We start from the raw sequence: 18128 nt of genomic DNA on the forward strand, positions 1-18128 counted from the left end.
AACCTACCCCGCTCCCCCTCCAATTAAGCAAACATTGACCAATACATCTCAGACTCCCAAATCCCTTCACTACCAGCGGAATCCCAGATGCTATTAGATGAACCAACCACCCTAGAAGAACTGCAAACAGCGGTGAATTCCATGAAGATAGGTAAAGCCCCAGGTCCGGACGGATACACGGTCCAATATTATAAGACCTTTCTACCAATTTTAGGCCCACGCTTGGTGACATTCTTCAATGCTCTAGGAGCTGATTCCAATTTTCCCAGTGAAACTCTTAAGGCCCATATCTTCTTAATCCACAAAGAGGGAAAGGATCCAGGCCTATGCAGTAGTTATAGACCCATATCCCTTTTAAATGTGGACCTCAAATTATTTTCGAAAATAATTGCATCCAGATTAGCTCAACACCTCCACTCCCTAATCCATCTAGATCAAGTCAGGTTTATTCCTTCTAGGGAAGCGAGGGACAATACCATCAAGGTCCTCAACCTTATCCAAGTAGCGAAAGCCAATAAAATCCCCAGCGTGTTTGTCAGTACAGACGCCGAAAAGGCCTTTGACAGGGTGAACTGGGACTACATGTTCTCAGTTCTCCGTCATATTGGCCTAGGAGAAAGGATGTTGAAATGGATTGGCAGCATATACTCAAATCCATCAGCCCAAGTGAAAGTTAATGGGGTACTCTCAGGCCCCTTTCTCATCAGAAATGGAACGAGACAGGGGTGTCCTTTATCTCCTCTTCTCTTTGCCCTTTCCCTCGAACCCTTTCTTTGTACTATCAGAGCAAATCCGGATATCGCAGGTCTCCAAGTAGGTAGCAACCACTGCAAAATATCAACTTACGCTGACGACCTCATATTCTCCTTAACAAACCCTAAAATTTCTCTTCCAAATCTCATGCAAGAATTTAAAATTTATGGGGCAATTTCTCATTTGAAGATAAATCTCTCTAAGTCCGAGGCGATGGGCATAACTGTCCCCTCTTCCACCCTACTTGAACTCCAATCAAGTTTCCGCTTTAGGTGGACTGAGACTGCACTAAAATATCTGGGCACGAATATCCCTCCTGATGTAACATGAACGTTCAAACTAAATTTCCCTCCCCTATTGACAAAGGCCTGAGCCCTATTAGACAAATGGCATACAGGTTTCCACTCCTGGTTCGGGAGATGTAACCTCCTTAAAATGAGTATACTACCGAAATTAATTTATCTCATTCAAGCCCTACCTATCCATATCCCACCCCTTTTTTTCAAACAGATCCACTCACCAGATGTGTATGGGCACATAAAAGACCTCGTCTACGTCAAACGCAGATGACCCTTCCCAAACAACATGGAGGACTAGCACTACCTGACATACGATTATACTACCTAGCCTCACATTTGGGACGTATACTTGATTGGAGGAGAAATAAAACATCCAAACTATGGGTACAGCTCGAGCAATCACAATCTAGTGTACCGCTAGGGGGAACACTGTGGTGTTATAGCGACCTCCCACACGGACTGAAATCTCACCCACCCATTGGTACCACTTTGAGAAATAGCTACCAAATTGCTTTTCACACATCTCTCACGTCAAAAAATTCTCCCCTTTTTCTCATACTGGGCAATCCTAATTTTGACCCGGGCCTACGCCCAACGGAATTTACCTCCCTCAGAGACTCAGGTAGAGACCATGCAGCTAAGTTTGTTCTTGGTGGGAAATGGCCATCCATCTCAGATTTATGTAACCCAGCAGGGGTCTACCACCTTCCCTTCTGGAAAGCTGTACAACTACATCATTTTCTTCACTCCCTCCCCGGTCCACAAGACTTCACACAGGGAACTAACGCCGTTTGGAGCCCTTTGCTCAGAGGATACCCCGTTAGCCCACATTCTGTCCCAAACATATCTGCTGTTGATCTCACCTATGACACAACCAAATGTACCATTGTCTGACTAGTTGGGAGAGAGATCTGCACTGCACATTCTCACCCACACAAAAACAACGAACCATTTCCCTTGCCCTCAAATCCTTGCTTTGCACTAAAATACAAGAAACTAATTACAAATTACTTACCTGCTGGTATTTGACTCTTTCTGGACTAAAGAAATGCTTTCCGTCTATCTCTGGGCAGTGCTGGCGATGTATGGAGGGAGAGGGAACCCTGATTCATATCTTTTGGTCATGTCCTAAGTTAAAGGACTTCTGGGGGGAAGTTAGACGTATCACCCAAAAGTTCACTGACTATGCTATCCCTGATGATCCCGCATTTTGTCTCCTACAACTCTCCTCGATTCCCATCAAGTCATACAAAAAGTCACTGGTACGCCATCAACTCAATGCAGCAAAGGGTTGCATTCCCATCTTGTGGAAACAAAGCCTCCCCCCGGCCATAACATTATGGTTGCGGAGAGTAGAAGAAATTAAGAAAATGGAAGATCTGATCTTCACTGCACAACATAAACAAGAGGTATATAAGCAAACTTGGGATATTTGGAATCTTTTTATTTATTCGGATGAGGGTCAGCATCTATTAGGCTCCTAATCCGTTTCTTGGTAATTACTGGGGCAACACCCCCCTCTATGTGGATGACTCGCCAACGTAGCTACCGCCATGTCTTCTTCCCCCACACCTACCGCCATGTCCCCCCCCCTTCCATCCTTCCTCCTACCCCTCCCCCCTTTTTCTTCTTATCCCCAACCTTTCCCTTCTTTCCCTCCTATTACCTCATTGTATTTCTTGGTTTTTCCGTTCCTGAGAAAAGTTGAAAAAGTAGGTGAGGATTACCCCAAAAGCATGTTACTGATAACAAACATTGATTATAACAAAAGTGTATCTCATCAGAAATTAATACATGTTTTATGATTTCATGATTGCCTACATAAAGTGTTTTGTAATGAGTACCTTTCACCTCTGCAAATGCAATTGTAGCTTGGTTTGTATTTTCGCCAATGTTTGTACTTTGGGGCCCTCACCCCGGTTTGGAGTTGAATAAACTTTATATTTGAAAAAAATGGTTTTTGTTATGGTTTAGAGATTTTTAATTTGTTAAAAAATTTGAATGCTTTATGCATTTTTACAATTAATATTATATACAATTCGCACAGGGCCAACAGTTTGTGCAGTGCTTTCCAAAATAATTATAGGCAGTGCAGTTACAATACAATTCAAGATCAGAGGGATAGGAGGGCACTGCTCATGGAAGCTTACAACCTAAGGGGGAAAGGTAAATGATACAACAGGTTGTAACCATGTGGGGATGAGTTGTTAGCTAGAGGCGGGATAGGCTTACTTGAAGAAATTAGTTTTCAGGGATTGCCTAAAAAGCAGACAGAGTAGAAGAGGTACAGCTGTGAGTACATAGTTCTAGAGGAAAGGGTGCTCTGGGGAAGTCCAAGAGGTGAGCATGGGAAAAGGCGACAAAAGAGCTAGAGAGCAGGAAGTCCTAGAAAGAGCAAAAAGGATAGTTTGATTAATATTTCAAGACAAGGTTCGTAATGTACCTGGGGATAGAGTTGTGGGTGGCTTTGAAGTTTTTTTTTTATTTGAATTTCATTTTTGGGCGACTGGTAACAAGTGGGGGGATTGGCAGGGAGGGTTGGCAGATCCTGAGTGGTTGGTAAGGTGGATGAGTCTGGCAGCAGCATTCATATTAGACTGAAGGGTGGATAGCCTGTGTAGAGGTAAATCAAAGAGGAGGGATCTGCAGTAGTCGAGAGGAGGGAAAACAAGTGAGTGAATTAGTATCTTGGTGGTTTCATTGGTTAAAAAGTGGAGTATTTTGGAAATGTTATTGAGGTATCCTAAAAAAAAACTGTGGTTCACAAATAAACACTAGACAGGATGCACCGATAACACAGGATTCATAGAGAATCCCGAACAATGTAAATAAGGAGCAAAAACTGTTTACTTTCAGACTTAAAAACTTAAAACTTATTTTGGAGTGCATTAACAGGTAGGAAGGAAAAGTCATGAGTCGCTTCGTCAGTTCATTCCCATGTGTGTGTAAATGTTTGCTAAAAACAAGGAAAATCAGAACATCCCTGGGTGAATGAGAAGAACATGAAACATTCAATATTCAAAAAACATTAAATATTCAGAAATATTAATATGCAATAACTACACTTTTTATTGCTAACTATAAAATACTATAAAGAAAATATACTGTATGCAAAATCATTATGCATTCCCTTGAGATTACATTTGTATGCTTTTTTGCATCATTCTTATATTATTTTTAGCTGAGTACACGCTCTGTGTTTTGGCTGCCATGACGGAATTGGCACAAAAGTAGAAGAACAGTGAAAAAAAAAGTTAATTCAGCTTTTTTTTTCTACAAATAGCCTGAAATAGTCAGGCGAAATAGTCAGGCTGTAAAATCACGCATAAAGTTAAAAAAAAAAAGAATACTACTAACTACACACAGAAACAGGGAGTCACAACTGGAACATTGTTGTGTATCAAGTATAAGTGTTTACAGAGCTAACCACAGAATAAATAGCTACATCATGGGCTGACATTTTCTACCTCATTGTCATACCAAAAAAGAACTCATAATGGTTCCAGACAGCTGCAAACCATAATTTGAAAGTACTTTCTATACTATATGATCAGCAGCCAAGGCCAGACTGGGAATAAAAATCAGCCTGGACATATGAAGCACACAAAAACATATTTGTGTATAAGACCAAACATGGCCAGCCCGGATACAGCAATTATTTTATAAGTTAGCAACATAGCTGGGATTAGAATGTGCACTAGTACATAATGTGTACAGATTTACAGGATAACTGTAATTTTAGTATTGTATCCTATAAATGTCCTATCTCCAAACCAGAAGCTCCTCAGAGAAATATATACATATATCCCTGCTCCTCCAAGATCTTCTTAATACCTCTTCACAGAAAGTCTCATGGCCATTGAAATTAATGTTTTCCTTTACATTATGGTCAGTGATTGTTGTTTCAATAGCTAGAGACTAGGTACTTGGTAATGTGTATCAGCATGTATACAGTATGTCTGTGTGGAGAAGGGGGTTTACATTTTGTATGAGGCTTCCACAAAATGTTTGTCTAGAGGCCCCCCACAGACCTTAACCCAATCTGCCTCTGGGCAACAACTTAAAGTTGACCTTCCATGAACAAGGAAGGTCCACTTTACAGCCAGTTCCCATCCCCAAAATACAAATTGCTTAAAAAGCCCTAAAAATAAAGTTTTGACAAAACAAACTAAAAAATACTTACCTTGGACTGGTTTCTGAGGCACCTCACAGGAAAGCTTAAAATTTAGTAACAATGTGCTTCAGTCCATATCAGCAGTGCACTTATGAGATTTTTCAAGTTTCCAGCTTACCCAGGAGTCAGCAGTGACGCACAATGGCATTGCTTTATTTATTTTGTATAATCTTTATCTTTTTGTATTTTAAAGAGGCACAAAATATAAGTTGCTTATTATAACCAGAAAGTCACATGTTACAACATTGACAGAATAAATATTTTTATAAAGAAATATAAATTGCAATTGTCCTTTTTGACTTACTGTTTTACATGTGTTTAATGCGTGAGAAGTGTCCCTCTTCATTGTGTCATCTTTAAACTAGGAGTGGTGGTAGACTGCAAAAGGATTAAAGAAGGGGGGGGGCTTTATTTTTTAAGTTTTTTTTTTTTTTTTTTTTTAAAGCTAAGTTTTGTGGCAGCAAAGTGAACCTTCACTTTTAGTGAAAGAGACACTTTATTATAATTTTTTTAATGGCCCCTTGGTATTAATTTTATTTCATCTAGTTAAAATAATGTTTTTCTGAATTTTAAATATCTCTATAATTCTTAACTTAAAGGAAGAAACATCTCAAAATATAAGCACAAAAAGCAATAGTAAGAAGAAAAAGCATAGATGCAAAGACCATTTATAATGTGTGAGAGATAATATTACCTGACGCTGTATAATCCCAATCATAAAAACATAATAAAATATAATTAAATAATATCATCAAAAATCCAGAAAAAGTTAATATATTTGGAGCAATCCAAAGAGGCACTATCTAAAAAAAAGAAAGGTGAAAACAATTATATGCATATTATTATATTTCTTAGTTCTATCCCTAAAGAAAATAATATTTAATAAGAAAACTTAACTTTAACCCCCTCTTACATTTTCCCCTGGAAAAACTAGCAAATACAGTGTCTTGAAAGCATATTCATGCCCCTTTAAATTTTCCACATTTTGTCATGTTACAACCAAAAACGTAAATGTATTTTATTGGGATTTTATGTGATAGACCAACACAAAGTGGCACATAATTATGAAATGGAAGGAAAATGATAAATGCTTATCAAAACTTTTTACAAGTAAATATCTGAAAACTGTGGCATGAATTTGTATTCAGCCCCCCTGAGTCAATACTTTGTAGAACCTCCTTTCGCTGAAATTACAGCTGCAAGTCTTTTTGGGGATGTCTGTGGATGGAGAGCGTCTGTGAACAGCAACTTTCAAGTCTTGCCACATATTCTCAATTGGATTTAGGTATGGACTTTGACTGGGCCATTCTAACACATGAATATACTTTGATCTAAACCATTCCATTGTAGATTTGGCTGTATGTTTAGGGTCGTTATCCTGCTGGAAGGTGAACCTCTGCCCCAACCTCAAGTCTTTTGCAGACTCTAAGAGGTTTTTTTCTAAGATGCTCTGTATTTTGCTCCATCCATCTTCCCATCAACTCTGACCAGCTTCCCTGTCCCTGCTGAAGAAAAGCATCCCCACAACATGATGTCACCACCATGTTTCAGGGTGGGGATGGTGTGTTCAGGGTGATGTTCAGTGTTCGTTTTGCTTTTAGGCCAAAAAGTTCAATTTTGGTCTCATCTGACCAGAGCACCTTCTTCCACATGTTTGCTGTGTCCCTCACATGGCTTCTCGCAAACTGCAAATAGGACTTCTTAAGGCTTTCTTTCAACAGTGACTTTCTTCTTGCCACTCTTCCATAAAGACTAGATGTGTGGAGTTCACAACTAATAGTTGTCCTGTGGACAGATTCTCCCACTTGAGCTGTGGATCTCTGCAGCTCCTCCAGAGTTACCATGGGCCTCTTGTCTGCTTCTCTGATTAATGCTCTCCTTGCCCGGCCTGTCAGTTTAGGTGGGTGGCCATGTCTTGGTAGGTTTGCAGTTGTGCCATACTCTTTCCATTTTCAGATGATGGATTTTACAGTCCTAACCCTGCTTTAAACTTCTCCACAACTTTATCTCTGACTTGTCTGGTGTGTTTCTTGGCCTTCAGGATGTGGTTTGTTCACTAAGGTTCTCTAACAAACCCATGAGGGCTTCACAGAACAGCTGTATTTATACTGAGATTAACCACTTACAGACCGCCGCACGTCGATATACGTCCTAAGTTTGAAGAGGAATATCGTTAGCTAGCTGCCATTACCCCGGTATCCTCTTCTTCGGCCGGCGGTCCGCTTTCCGATAAGAGTGGTCTCTGTGGCTAATTCGCCACAAGATCCCTTTTATCGGTGGCGGGAGAGGCCCCCTCTCCCGCCGCGCTCCGGTGCCCTCTGCCGCTTACCAGAGCCATCGGCAGAGGTGAAGGCGATCGGATCTTCACCCTTGCTGGGCACAGAGATGAGTGAGGGGAAGATGGCCCCCACCCGTCTCCATAACAATGCAGGGTGGAAGCGAGATCAAAATGTCACTTCTGCCCAATTATTTTTTTTTTTTTACTGCATTTTAGTGTAAATATGAGATCTGAGGTCTTTTTGACCCCAGATCTCATATTTAAGAGGTCCTGTCATGCTTTTTTTCTATTACAAGGGATGTTTACATTTCTTGTAATAGGAATAAAAGTGACACATTTTTTTTTTAAAACAGTGTAAAAATAAAAGGTAAAATAAATAAGAACATTTTTTTTTTTTATACACGCCCCATGCTGCTGAGCTTGTGTGCAGAAGTGAACGCTTACGTGAGTAACGCCCGCATATGAAAACGGTGTTCAAACCACACATGTGAGGTTTTGCCGTGATTGGTAGAGCGAGAGCAATAATTCTAGCCCTAGACCTCCTCTGTAACTCAAAACATGCAACCTGTAGAATTTTTTAAACGTCGCCTATGGAGATTTTTAAAGGTAAAAGTTTGTCGCCATTCCACGATCGGGCGCAATTTTGAAGCATGACATGTTGCGTATCAATTTACTCGGCGTAACATTATCCTTCACAATATAAAAAAAAATGGGCTAACTTTACTGCTGTCTTATTTTTTAATTCCAAAAATTTTATTTTTTCCCCAAAAAGTGCGCTTGTAAGACCACTGCGCAAATACGATGTGACAGAAAGTATTGCAATGACTGCCATTTTATTCTCTAGGGTGCTAGAAAAAAATGTATAATGTTTGGGGGTTCTAAGTAATTTTCTAGCAAAAAAACAACACATCTCAAAAAGAGGCTCGGTCCTTAAGTAGTTAAATTACACACAGGTGGACTCTATTTACTAATTAGGTGACTTCTGAAGGCAATTGGTTCCAATAGATTTTAGTTAGGGGTATCAGAGTAAAGGGGGCTGAATACAAATGCACGCCACACTTTTCAGATATTTATTAAAAAAAAAAATGAAAACCATTTATCATTTCCTTCCACTTCACAATTATGTGCCACTTTGTGTTGGTCTATCACATACAATCCCAATAAAATATATTTACGTTTTTGGTTGTAACATGACAAAATATGGAAAATTTTAAGAGGTATGAATACTTTTTCTAAGGCACTGTATGTTGAATTTATTCACACACATTCAAATGAGTGTTTTAGGCTAGAAAAATTATTCTAAACTCTTAAACATCATATTTTCTGAAAGCAGAAAACCTGTCAAATAAAAATTGATAGTAGCAATATTTTATGCTGCACGAGTTTTGTGCAACAGTTTTGCAGACCTATGTATTTTGCAATGAAAACACACAAAAACTAGTTTTTGCACACAAACACTTTAAATTAACTTTTTTATTTGCAACTTAAAAAGATAAGACTGTGTAGAGTAAAACGATACCATATATGTCAAGCCTTAAAACAGTATTAGGCCCAAAAGCAAATAGTTATTATATCTCAGCTTACCAATTCTTAGATGTGATGGCTGCATTCATTGCCTTTTTTTTAGGCGTTCTTTTCTTCTATTTTCATCTGCTAATCCTGCCAGCAAGTCTGTTGTTTTTCACAGCACAAATCACAGACAAACCACTTAGTACTGGCAGGGGCGATTAAAGTGCTTCTAGAGATTGAAGGTTTTCTACCTTCATGCATTCTATGCATGTAGGTTAAAAAGCCTTCAGTGTGCAGCTCCCCTGTCCCCCCCAACCTCCCTTATACTTACCTGAGCCTGATGCTGACCCAGAGATGTGCACGAGAGCAGCTGTTCTCTCCCTCCTCGTTGGCTCAGACATTGGCTCCCACTGATGTCAATCACAGCCAGTGAGGAGAGAGCAGGGGGTGAGGCTGATCCCTTTTCTGTGTGTCAATGGATACACAGTGCAGGGCTTGGGAGTGGGCCTCCACGAGTGACCCATAGCAAGCAGCTTGCTATGTGGGCATTTAGCAGGGGAGAAGAGCCCAGAGTGCAGGTGGGGACCCAAGAAGAGGAGGATAGGGGCTGCTATTTGCAAAACCATTTTTTGTTTTTATTTAATATTATTTTAACCACTTGCTTACTGGGCACATACACCTCCTTTCTGCCCAGGCCAATTTTCAGCTTTCAGCTCTGTCACTCTTTAAATTACAATTGCGCGGTCATGCTACACTATACCTATGTGAAATTTAAAAAAAAAAAAATTCACACAAATACAGTTTTCTTTTGGTGGTATTTAATTACCACTGGGTTTTTTTTTATTTTTTGCGAGAGAAACAAAAAAAAACTGTTTTCATAGTTTGCTATTTTTCTCCTTCACTGATGGACACTGATAGGCTGTACTATGGATATATGGAAAGAACCCGCACTCTGGAATCTATCCAAATTCTTTATTTGATAATCACCAAGTACAGAGTAACTGCTAACATGTTTCGGCGAAGAGCCTTGTTCACAGCATAGTTACCCACATAACTAGCACCAACATATATACAAAAAGAGACTCGAACCACTCCCATTCATTAGTCAATGCAATTAGCTGTAGCTGAGAACCATTGTATGAACCATTGTACTGAAGGTAAAAAAAACCTGTAGCAATAACTCTCGGTGGAGCTGCTGGTTTAAAGCGGCTGTTACCTTCACTTTCGACACCCCTGTTTCACTGGCACCGGGTCTAGGGTACCGTTGAGTTTACCTCTGGGCGATACAAGCACTGAACACTCGAGTATATTTTTCCAATGCTTTAATGAACAAACAAAAGAAGTAGCAGGAAAGAGGCAGAAGGAAAGCTGCAGGGAAGCTCAAATACCTTTCGGTAGTATTCTTCAGAACATTCTTTGCAATTGAACACTTGTAGTTGAATAGTCTCCCCTTTTTTGTAGGATCTAATCCTTTCTCGCCTGGATAGACATCTCTCACTTGCCTAGCAGCCAGTACGCAGCACGAACAAAAGTCTCTGCCACAGACTTGTTTGGAATGAAACCCGTACGATCCTCTGCCACAGGATGTATTGGTTTGCAATGAATGTCAGACACAGGACTTGAACCTTTAAGCCAACCCGGCAGTACTATGCAGTAAGACTACTTCAGGATATGTCCTCCAACCGAGTCACCAGGCCCCTCTCCAGACCAGCACTACGCATGATCCTTCCATGATGGGCCCTCCCGTGGGATCTTCTCGGTTGTCCAGCTTCTTCACTCAGGATAGACAGCTCAGGACCATTCCTCTGCTGCTGTGGTAGGCCCCAGACAGGCTTCTGGGCCCACCCACACGCCACAGCGACGTGGGCCTCCGGAACGGTGGACCACGAGGTGGTACTCTTAACACATACCTGTTAGAGCTGCACAATTAATCATTAAAAAAATCATGATCTCGATTCACCCCCTCTGACGATCTGTCCTGCTGAGTTTGCTGATTCTTTCATATAAACAAGTGGAGAAATTACCTGCTCACTCAGCTGTCAAAAGAAAGCATCTGGCCAGTCTGCCCAGTTTAGAACTTGAAACATTGTAACTAACTTTCTTCTTAGATCAAAGGGATAGAACTCCTCTGTGTAAACAAATAAGGGGCAATCTGCCAAGTTTTAAACAAGTGTAAATGCAGGAAGTTTAACCACTTAAAGTCTAAATCTTTTTCTGTCACTTCTTAAGTTAAAATCAATATTTTTTGCTAAAAAAATTACTTGGAACCCCCAAACATTATATATATATATATATATATATATATATATATATATATATATATATATATATATATATATTTATATTTATATTATGTTTGGGGGTTCCAAGTAATTTATTTAGCAAAAGATATTAATTTTAACAAGTGACAGAAAACATATATATATTTTAGCAAAGAACCTAGGGAATAAAATGGCAATATTTTATGTCACACTGTATTTGCCCAGCGGTCTTTCAAATGCAATTTTTTGGGGAAAAATACACTTCAATAAATAAAAAAAAAAAAAAAAAACAGTAAAGTTAGCCCAATTTTTTTTGTTTTAATGTGAAAGATGATGTTACGCCGTGAGAATTGCGAGAGAATCATGATCTATCCTCTAAGCAAAAAAATTGTGATTCTTATTTGAGCCAGAATCGTGCAGCTCTAATACCTGTCGGCCAGGAGGGCCAGCAGGTGGCTGAAAACGAACCCCAAAATATGGCGTCTGTCCCATAAATACCCTCTCCCAGAATGCAACTCGGAGGACCACCTCCACCGAATTGTCCCCGGGACAGAGGAGCACTCATACGCTTCAACACGTTGCTTTTCCAACACTGGCCCATGGCGACAACGACACCCACTGGCACAGTGTGGAACTACATGCAACTCAGCCAAGCTGGAACAGAGGCAAATCTAACTTCCTATAATAAGTAACCCACAAGATTTACCTATCAGCGGTAGATTGAAAATCTGCCAGCGCTACAAACCTGTTTGCATAGATTTGAAATGCATTTATACATTGACACAATAGACATGAAAAAACAATGATAATAATCATCATAGATTATTGTACATGAATTCTGTGGTTTAAAAATCTGAATAAAAACCATTAAACTATTTGTGGGTCAAAACTAAGATTTCAGGAAAAGAACTGATTCACAGAGAGAGATATTGAGGGAAAATGAGGGCATATTAATATATAGATGAGAAAATTACACATCCAACCTATTAGATGTGGTTGTTAACATAAAAATAAATCAACATCATATCTAAAATTCATTCCTGTCTGCATTCTCGTTTAAGTTAAAAAATCCACCAAACGAGGGAGATGGGTGGAGCCTAGCGGAGCAGACATGCATTGTTAGAGCTCCGCACCGCTGAGGAGAGAAGAGAAGGACAAAGCGGAGCCTGCAGGCTCAAAAGGTATCCATTTGAACCTTTTTGCCCCAGGGAACAAACTGTGAAAGTTTGGCCAGGAAATATGGTACTGGGAGGAAACCGTGGCAGAAATAAAAATCACCTCACAAAGAGCTCACAGGCACTCACTGCAACTAAAGCAGCTCCAGTCACCTCACAAGATACAGCATCAGGGCGCTCTCACAGACAGAAAATGTCACAGCAAGACTCTCCATTTGAGTCAGATACAGAACAAATCCTCTCACAAACATCTCCACAAGCCTCCTCAGCATCCCCAGTAATATTATTACAATTTGAAAAGATGCTTCATAAGGCTTTAAAACAAACCTCAGACCAAATAACAAAAAGCCTAACCAAAGAAATAAGAGAGCTGGGAAACCGCACCGCAGCCCTAGAAATAAAAATGGATGAAATTGAAATTACAACCCAAGAAAATATAACAGAATTGGAACAATTAAAAGAAGAGAATTTAATACTTCAAACTAAGCTCGAAGATTACGAAAATAGAGCCAGACGTTCAAACTTGCGCATAAGGGGAATACCTGAAACTATGACAGACCTGCAATCTACTATTACTGCTCTATTACAAGAACTAAAGCCATATATCCCTATTGAACATTTAGAACTGGACAGAGTACACAGAGCCCTCACAGCCAAAAAGAAAGATGGACCCCCATGTGATATAATCACAAAATTTCATTATTACAGAACGAAAGAACAAATACTAATTGCTGCAAGAGAAAAAAAGGAACTTAATTTTCAAGGACACAATTATCAAATTTTTGCTGACCTATCCCAACTTACTATTACTAAAAGACGATCCATGAAACCCCAACTAATGGAACTGCAACGCCACAACATTATGTATCAATGGGGCTTCCCCTTTTCAGTCAGATTTAACTACCAAGGTACAATTTACAGAAGCAGATCAGCAGATGAACTACAACTAACCTTTTTAAAATTAAATCTGACAGAACCCACAAGCAGCAACTCTCCCACACGCAGAAGAATGGCATCATCTTCACCTTCAGGCAGCACTCAGAAAATTTCAGAACAAAATGGGAATCATCATTCTCACAAAAGAGGCCGTTATGCCACATCATCCATGGACCAAGAAGTTTCAATGGACTGACATCCTAATTCCTGATATCTCTTCATTTATTATACTAAGAGATGGTTCTCTATAAAAAACCTGTATTTATAACTGAATGTAACTGCATTCTGATAGTCACACACTGTGTGGGATCATGTTACATTCCAGTTATATTTCTTATTACTTCTGATTCATATAGCCTTAGAATATATAAGTGAAATAAGGAAATTCTTGTTCAGTTATGTATTATCAGGTAATAACAATAGATTTATTACTTTTTAGAACAAATATGTTCAATAATCCAGAAGTAATGGAAGCTTTTTCTTTCTTTTCTTAAAACAAATATATTATTACCTAACTAGTTCCTAGAATTATGTTTTTGTTTATTCTAATCTGAAGCAATACAACTTCAATTTTATGAGTTTACATATCTAAACAGTTACATATGAATAAAATATGTAATTGTTTACTCTAAAAGGGTTAAAATCCCAAAATAATTCAAACTATCTTCATCAATACCAAAGTTATTAACAGTACCTTTCTAACTGAATTATTTAGCCTAGGGCAAGAATAACCATATACAACCACCCTGGAATAAATAATTTCAACAAAAACTATATTCTGCACTCCAATTAATGAAACATCATTTTGATGTCTTTTGACATAGCACTTCTCTCCTGTAAGCGGAAGATCCGTGTACCCCCATTAGCCCTCCTCATCCTCCCAACCATATTATGTGGGAGTGTGACGAAGGCACTTATTCCCCTGAGAGAGATATTTATTCTCTTTCACGGGTATATTGTGATTACTTGCAAAAAATAATTTATACAATGTATCATCTAATCTCATATGTTTTTTGTTTACTCTTTACTCCAGAATTCACTGGTTTCTTTTCTATCTATTCATCTCTTCAGTCCACACAGGTTGATCTGCGCAGTCAGCTCTGCATAACAAAAAGTAAGTCAAAACTATTTGATCTGTTGCCATGGCACCACTGAATATACTTTCCCTGAATGTTCAGGGAATAAATGTCCCTCAAAAAAGGACCAAAGCCTTCCGTACTTTCCTTTTCTCCACCTTACGATTAAAGCTCATTATCAGAATTTATTTGACCTATATACACTCTACTTGTAAACAATATGTATAGTAGGTATAAATCATTTAAATACCTACAAAAGTAACTAAGGAAATGATATATATCTTTAATTTACGTGAACCCAATGTTTAATGTTTGAAATTTCATGATATTTACCTATATAAACCCTACTGTAAAACAATGAGCTTACTTTATAGATCCTTGTAAACTTACTTTATGTATCTTTATAACATTGTATACTCAATAAACTTCTTTTGACAAGGAAAAAATCCACCAAACTTCTCTCTCTAATAGCTTGCGGTGGGTGTCTCCCCCTCTAGGTGGATTTTTTACTCTCTCTAGGCCATAAAAAGTGAAGGAGGACATATTACCATGATGCACATATTTAAAATGTTTAGATACATTTGATAAACCCTTATCATTCTGATATGAAGCTCCATGAAAGTTAACAGAGCAATAGCCACAGCTGCAGACAAGGATAGATCCACGTTATAAAAAGACAAATCCCATAAAAAAGGTAAACCTGACGGCCAAGATATTCTTACTTTTGTTACCACCTGTTCAGGAGAATTGAATACAATTAAGGATATCATTAAAAAACATCTACCTATCTTGTCCACGGATTGTGATCTTTCTCCATTTTTAAAGAGATGGTGTCGATTTTCCAGCCGTCAGGCTAAAACTTTCGGAGGAATGTTGTCACCCAGCTTGTTTTTGTCCAAAGGTGTGGAGAAGACATGGTTAAGTGCCAATGGATCATATGCCTGTGGCACCAACACATGTCGTTTCTGCCACAAACATAGCAAAAAAAATCAAAAACAGGATAATTTTGTGCTACAAGAAAGGAGTTTTTTCTGCGGGACTACATAAACTGTGGTTCCTCCAACTAGTTTATGCAATAGAGTGTACTTTGTGCAGTCTGCAGTATGTGGGCTGCACAATCAGATCTCTTGGGACACGGGTGAGCGAACAATTTCATGGAGCTTCATATCAGAATGATAAGGGTTTATCGAATATATCTAAACAGACTCATCCACCTTACAAACCGCTCAGTGTCTGCTACCCCTCCCTGCCAATCCCTCCATTGCCTGCCACTCGCCAAACAAATTAAATTCAAAATACTTACAATAAGTTACAAAGCCATCCACAACTCTGCCCCCAGCTACATCATTAGCCTAGTCTCAAAATACCAACCTAATCGTCTTCTTCATTCCTCTCAAAACCTCCTGCTCTCTTGCTCCCTCATCACATCCTCCCATATCCGCCTCCAGGACTTCTCCCGAGCCTCGCCCATCCTCTGGAATTTCCTACCCCAATCTGTCAGACTGTCTCTAAATGTATCCACTTTTAGGCGATCCCTGAAAACTTTCCTCTTCAGAGAAGCCTATCCTGCCCCCATTTAACAACTGTTCTTTTATTTTCTCCATCAGCTCACCCCCCACAGCTATTACCCTTTTGTATAACTTGACCCTCCCTCCTAGATTGTAAGCTCTAACGAGCAGGGCTCTCTGATTTCCCCCTGTATTGAATTGTATTGTAATTGTACTGTCTGCCCTAATGTTGTAAAGCGCTGCGCAAACTGTCGGTGCTATATAAATCCTGTATAATAATAATAATAATAATAATAAAATAAATATGTGCATTATGGTAATATGTCCTCCTTCAATTTGTATGGCCTAGTGAGTGTAAAAAATCCACCTAGAGGGGGAGACACCCACCGCAAACTATTAGAGAGAGAAGTTTGGTGGATTTTTAACTTAAAAACGAGAATGCCGCCAGAAATGAATTTTAGATATGATGTTGATGTATTTTTACATTAACAACCATATCTAATAGGTTGGATGCGTAATTTTCTAATCTATATTCATATGCTCTCATTTTTAGTACTTTTCCTGAAATCTTAGTTTTGACCCACAAATAGTTTAATGTTTTTTATTCAGAATTTTTAATCACAGAATTCATGTACAATAATCTATGATGATTATTAGCATTGTTTTTTTCATGTCTATTGTGTCAATGTTTAAATGCATTTTAAATCTATGCAGAAAAAGCTTTTTACTTTCAGAGAGTCTCATCTACAGCTAATTGCATTGACTAATGAATGGGAGTGGTTTGAGTCTCTTTTTGTATATATGTTGGTGCTGGTTATGTGGGTAACTATGCTGTGAACAAGGCTCTTTGCCAAAACATGTTAGCAGTTACTCTGTACTTTGTGATTATCGAATAAAGACTTTGGATGGATTCCAGAGTGCGGGTTCCATATATCCATATTCCGAGTTTGTGACGAGTGAGAGGTCGTCTGAACCTGGCACCCGGACAGAAGGTATCAGTAACCAACATGCATATTTGGAGATTTTCACAGTTAGAGCGGTGGTACCCTGTGTGTACATTTGATAGGCTGCACTAATGGGCACTGATAAGGCAGCACTGATGGATGGTACTGATGGGCACTGATCAGGAGGCACTGATGAGGCTGCACTGATAGGTGGCACTGAAGGGCACTGATAATGTAGGTGGCACTGATAGGCGGCACTGATAGGTGGCACTGGTAGGTGGCACTAATAGGCAGCACTGATTATGAGGCACTGATGGGCAGCACTGATGGGCATTGATAGGTGGTACTGATAGGTGGCACTGGGGGGCACTGGTTAGCAGTACTGATGGGTTCTGGTAGGTGGCACTAGTTAGCAGTACTGATGGGCACTGGTAGGTCGCACTGGTGGGCACTGGTTAGGAGCACTGTGTGGACTGATGTCCCTTTTACAGAAGTCGGTAATCGGCTTGTTGTTTTCTCCTAACGATGTTAGCATGAGGTAAAAAAAAAGACGAATTACTGGCTTCTGCTTACATCATGTGATCAGCTGTCATGATGCAAGTGCCCCAGGAGGCTTCAGGACAAGACACATGTCATTCTGGCCTAGGCAAGAATTGTGGTGGGCAGATATTTCACCTCTGGGCGTAGTTCTCAGGCAATAATGTGAAATGTGACCAGTGGCCGCCAGTAATTTTTAGGTGAACAAAAAGGAAGTTCAATACATATGACACCAAGAGAAAGAGAGCAAAGGTAGAATACGAAACGAAAAAATAAACTCTCATTGGCTGCCGTGGGCAGCTAAGTCTTTGTACTGGACATTTTGATGGGCAATTATGCTCTCTAATATTTAAATATTTTTCATGGATATTATTTTATCAAGCCATGTCAGAAATCAGCCATGTATTCAAGAAAAATATAGTCTTACCTGTACAATTTTGTTCCACACATGTTGCATTACATATACAGATAAAGGGTTTGTGTCCACTGCACTATACTGAAAAGGAGAAAAAGAATTGACATTGTTACATTATAACTTAAAAGCATGACTGTGTGTGTGTACAGTACTGTGCAGAAATTTTAGACAGGTGTGAAGAAATGCTGTAAAGTAATAATGGTTTCATAATGTATATTTTAATTGTTTATTTTTTATCACTTTACAAAATGCAAAGTCAAATC

The 18128-nt window shown here is 39.2% G+C and overlaps 1 protein-coding gene across 1 annotated transcript in view; it reads right to left on the reverse strand.

Moving 5' to 3' along the window:
- The window catches only part of LOC141146062 (ethanolaminephosphotransferase 1-like), a 130608-nt gene that overhangs the window by 54204 nt on the left and 58276 nt on the right, over nt 1–18128 (reverse strand). The window contains exons 2-3 of the mRNA XM_073632825.1: nt 17878–17946; nt 5921–6029 (exon numbers count right to left, since the gene is read on the reverse strand). Coding sequence (XP_073488926.1) covers nt 5921–6029; nt 17878–17946 — 178 coding nt within the window. The remainder of the gene's footprint in view (nt 1–5920; nt 6030–17877; nt 17947–18128) is intronic.

This window comes from Aquarana catesbeiana, linkage group LG05 (assembly GCF_042186555.1).
Source record: "Aquarana catesbeiana isolate 2022-GZ linkage group LG05, ASM4218655v1, whole genome shotgun sequence".
NCBI lineage: Eukaryota > Metazoa > Chordata > Amphibia > Anura > Ranidae > Aquarana > Aquarana catesbeiana.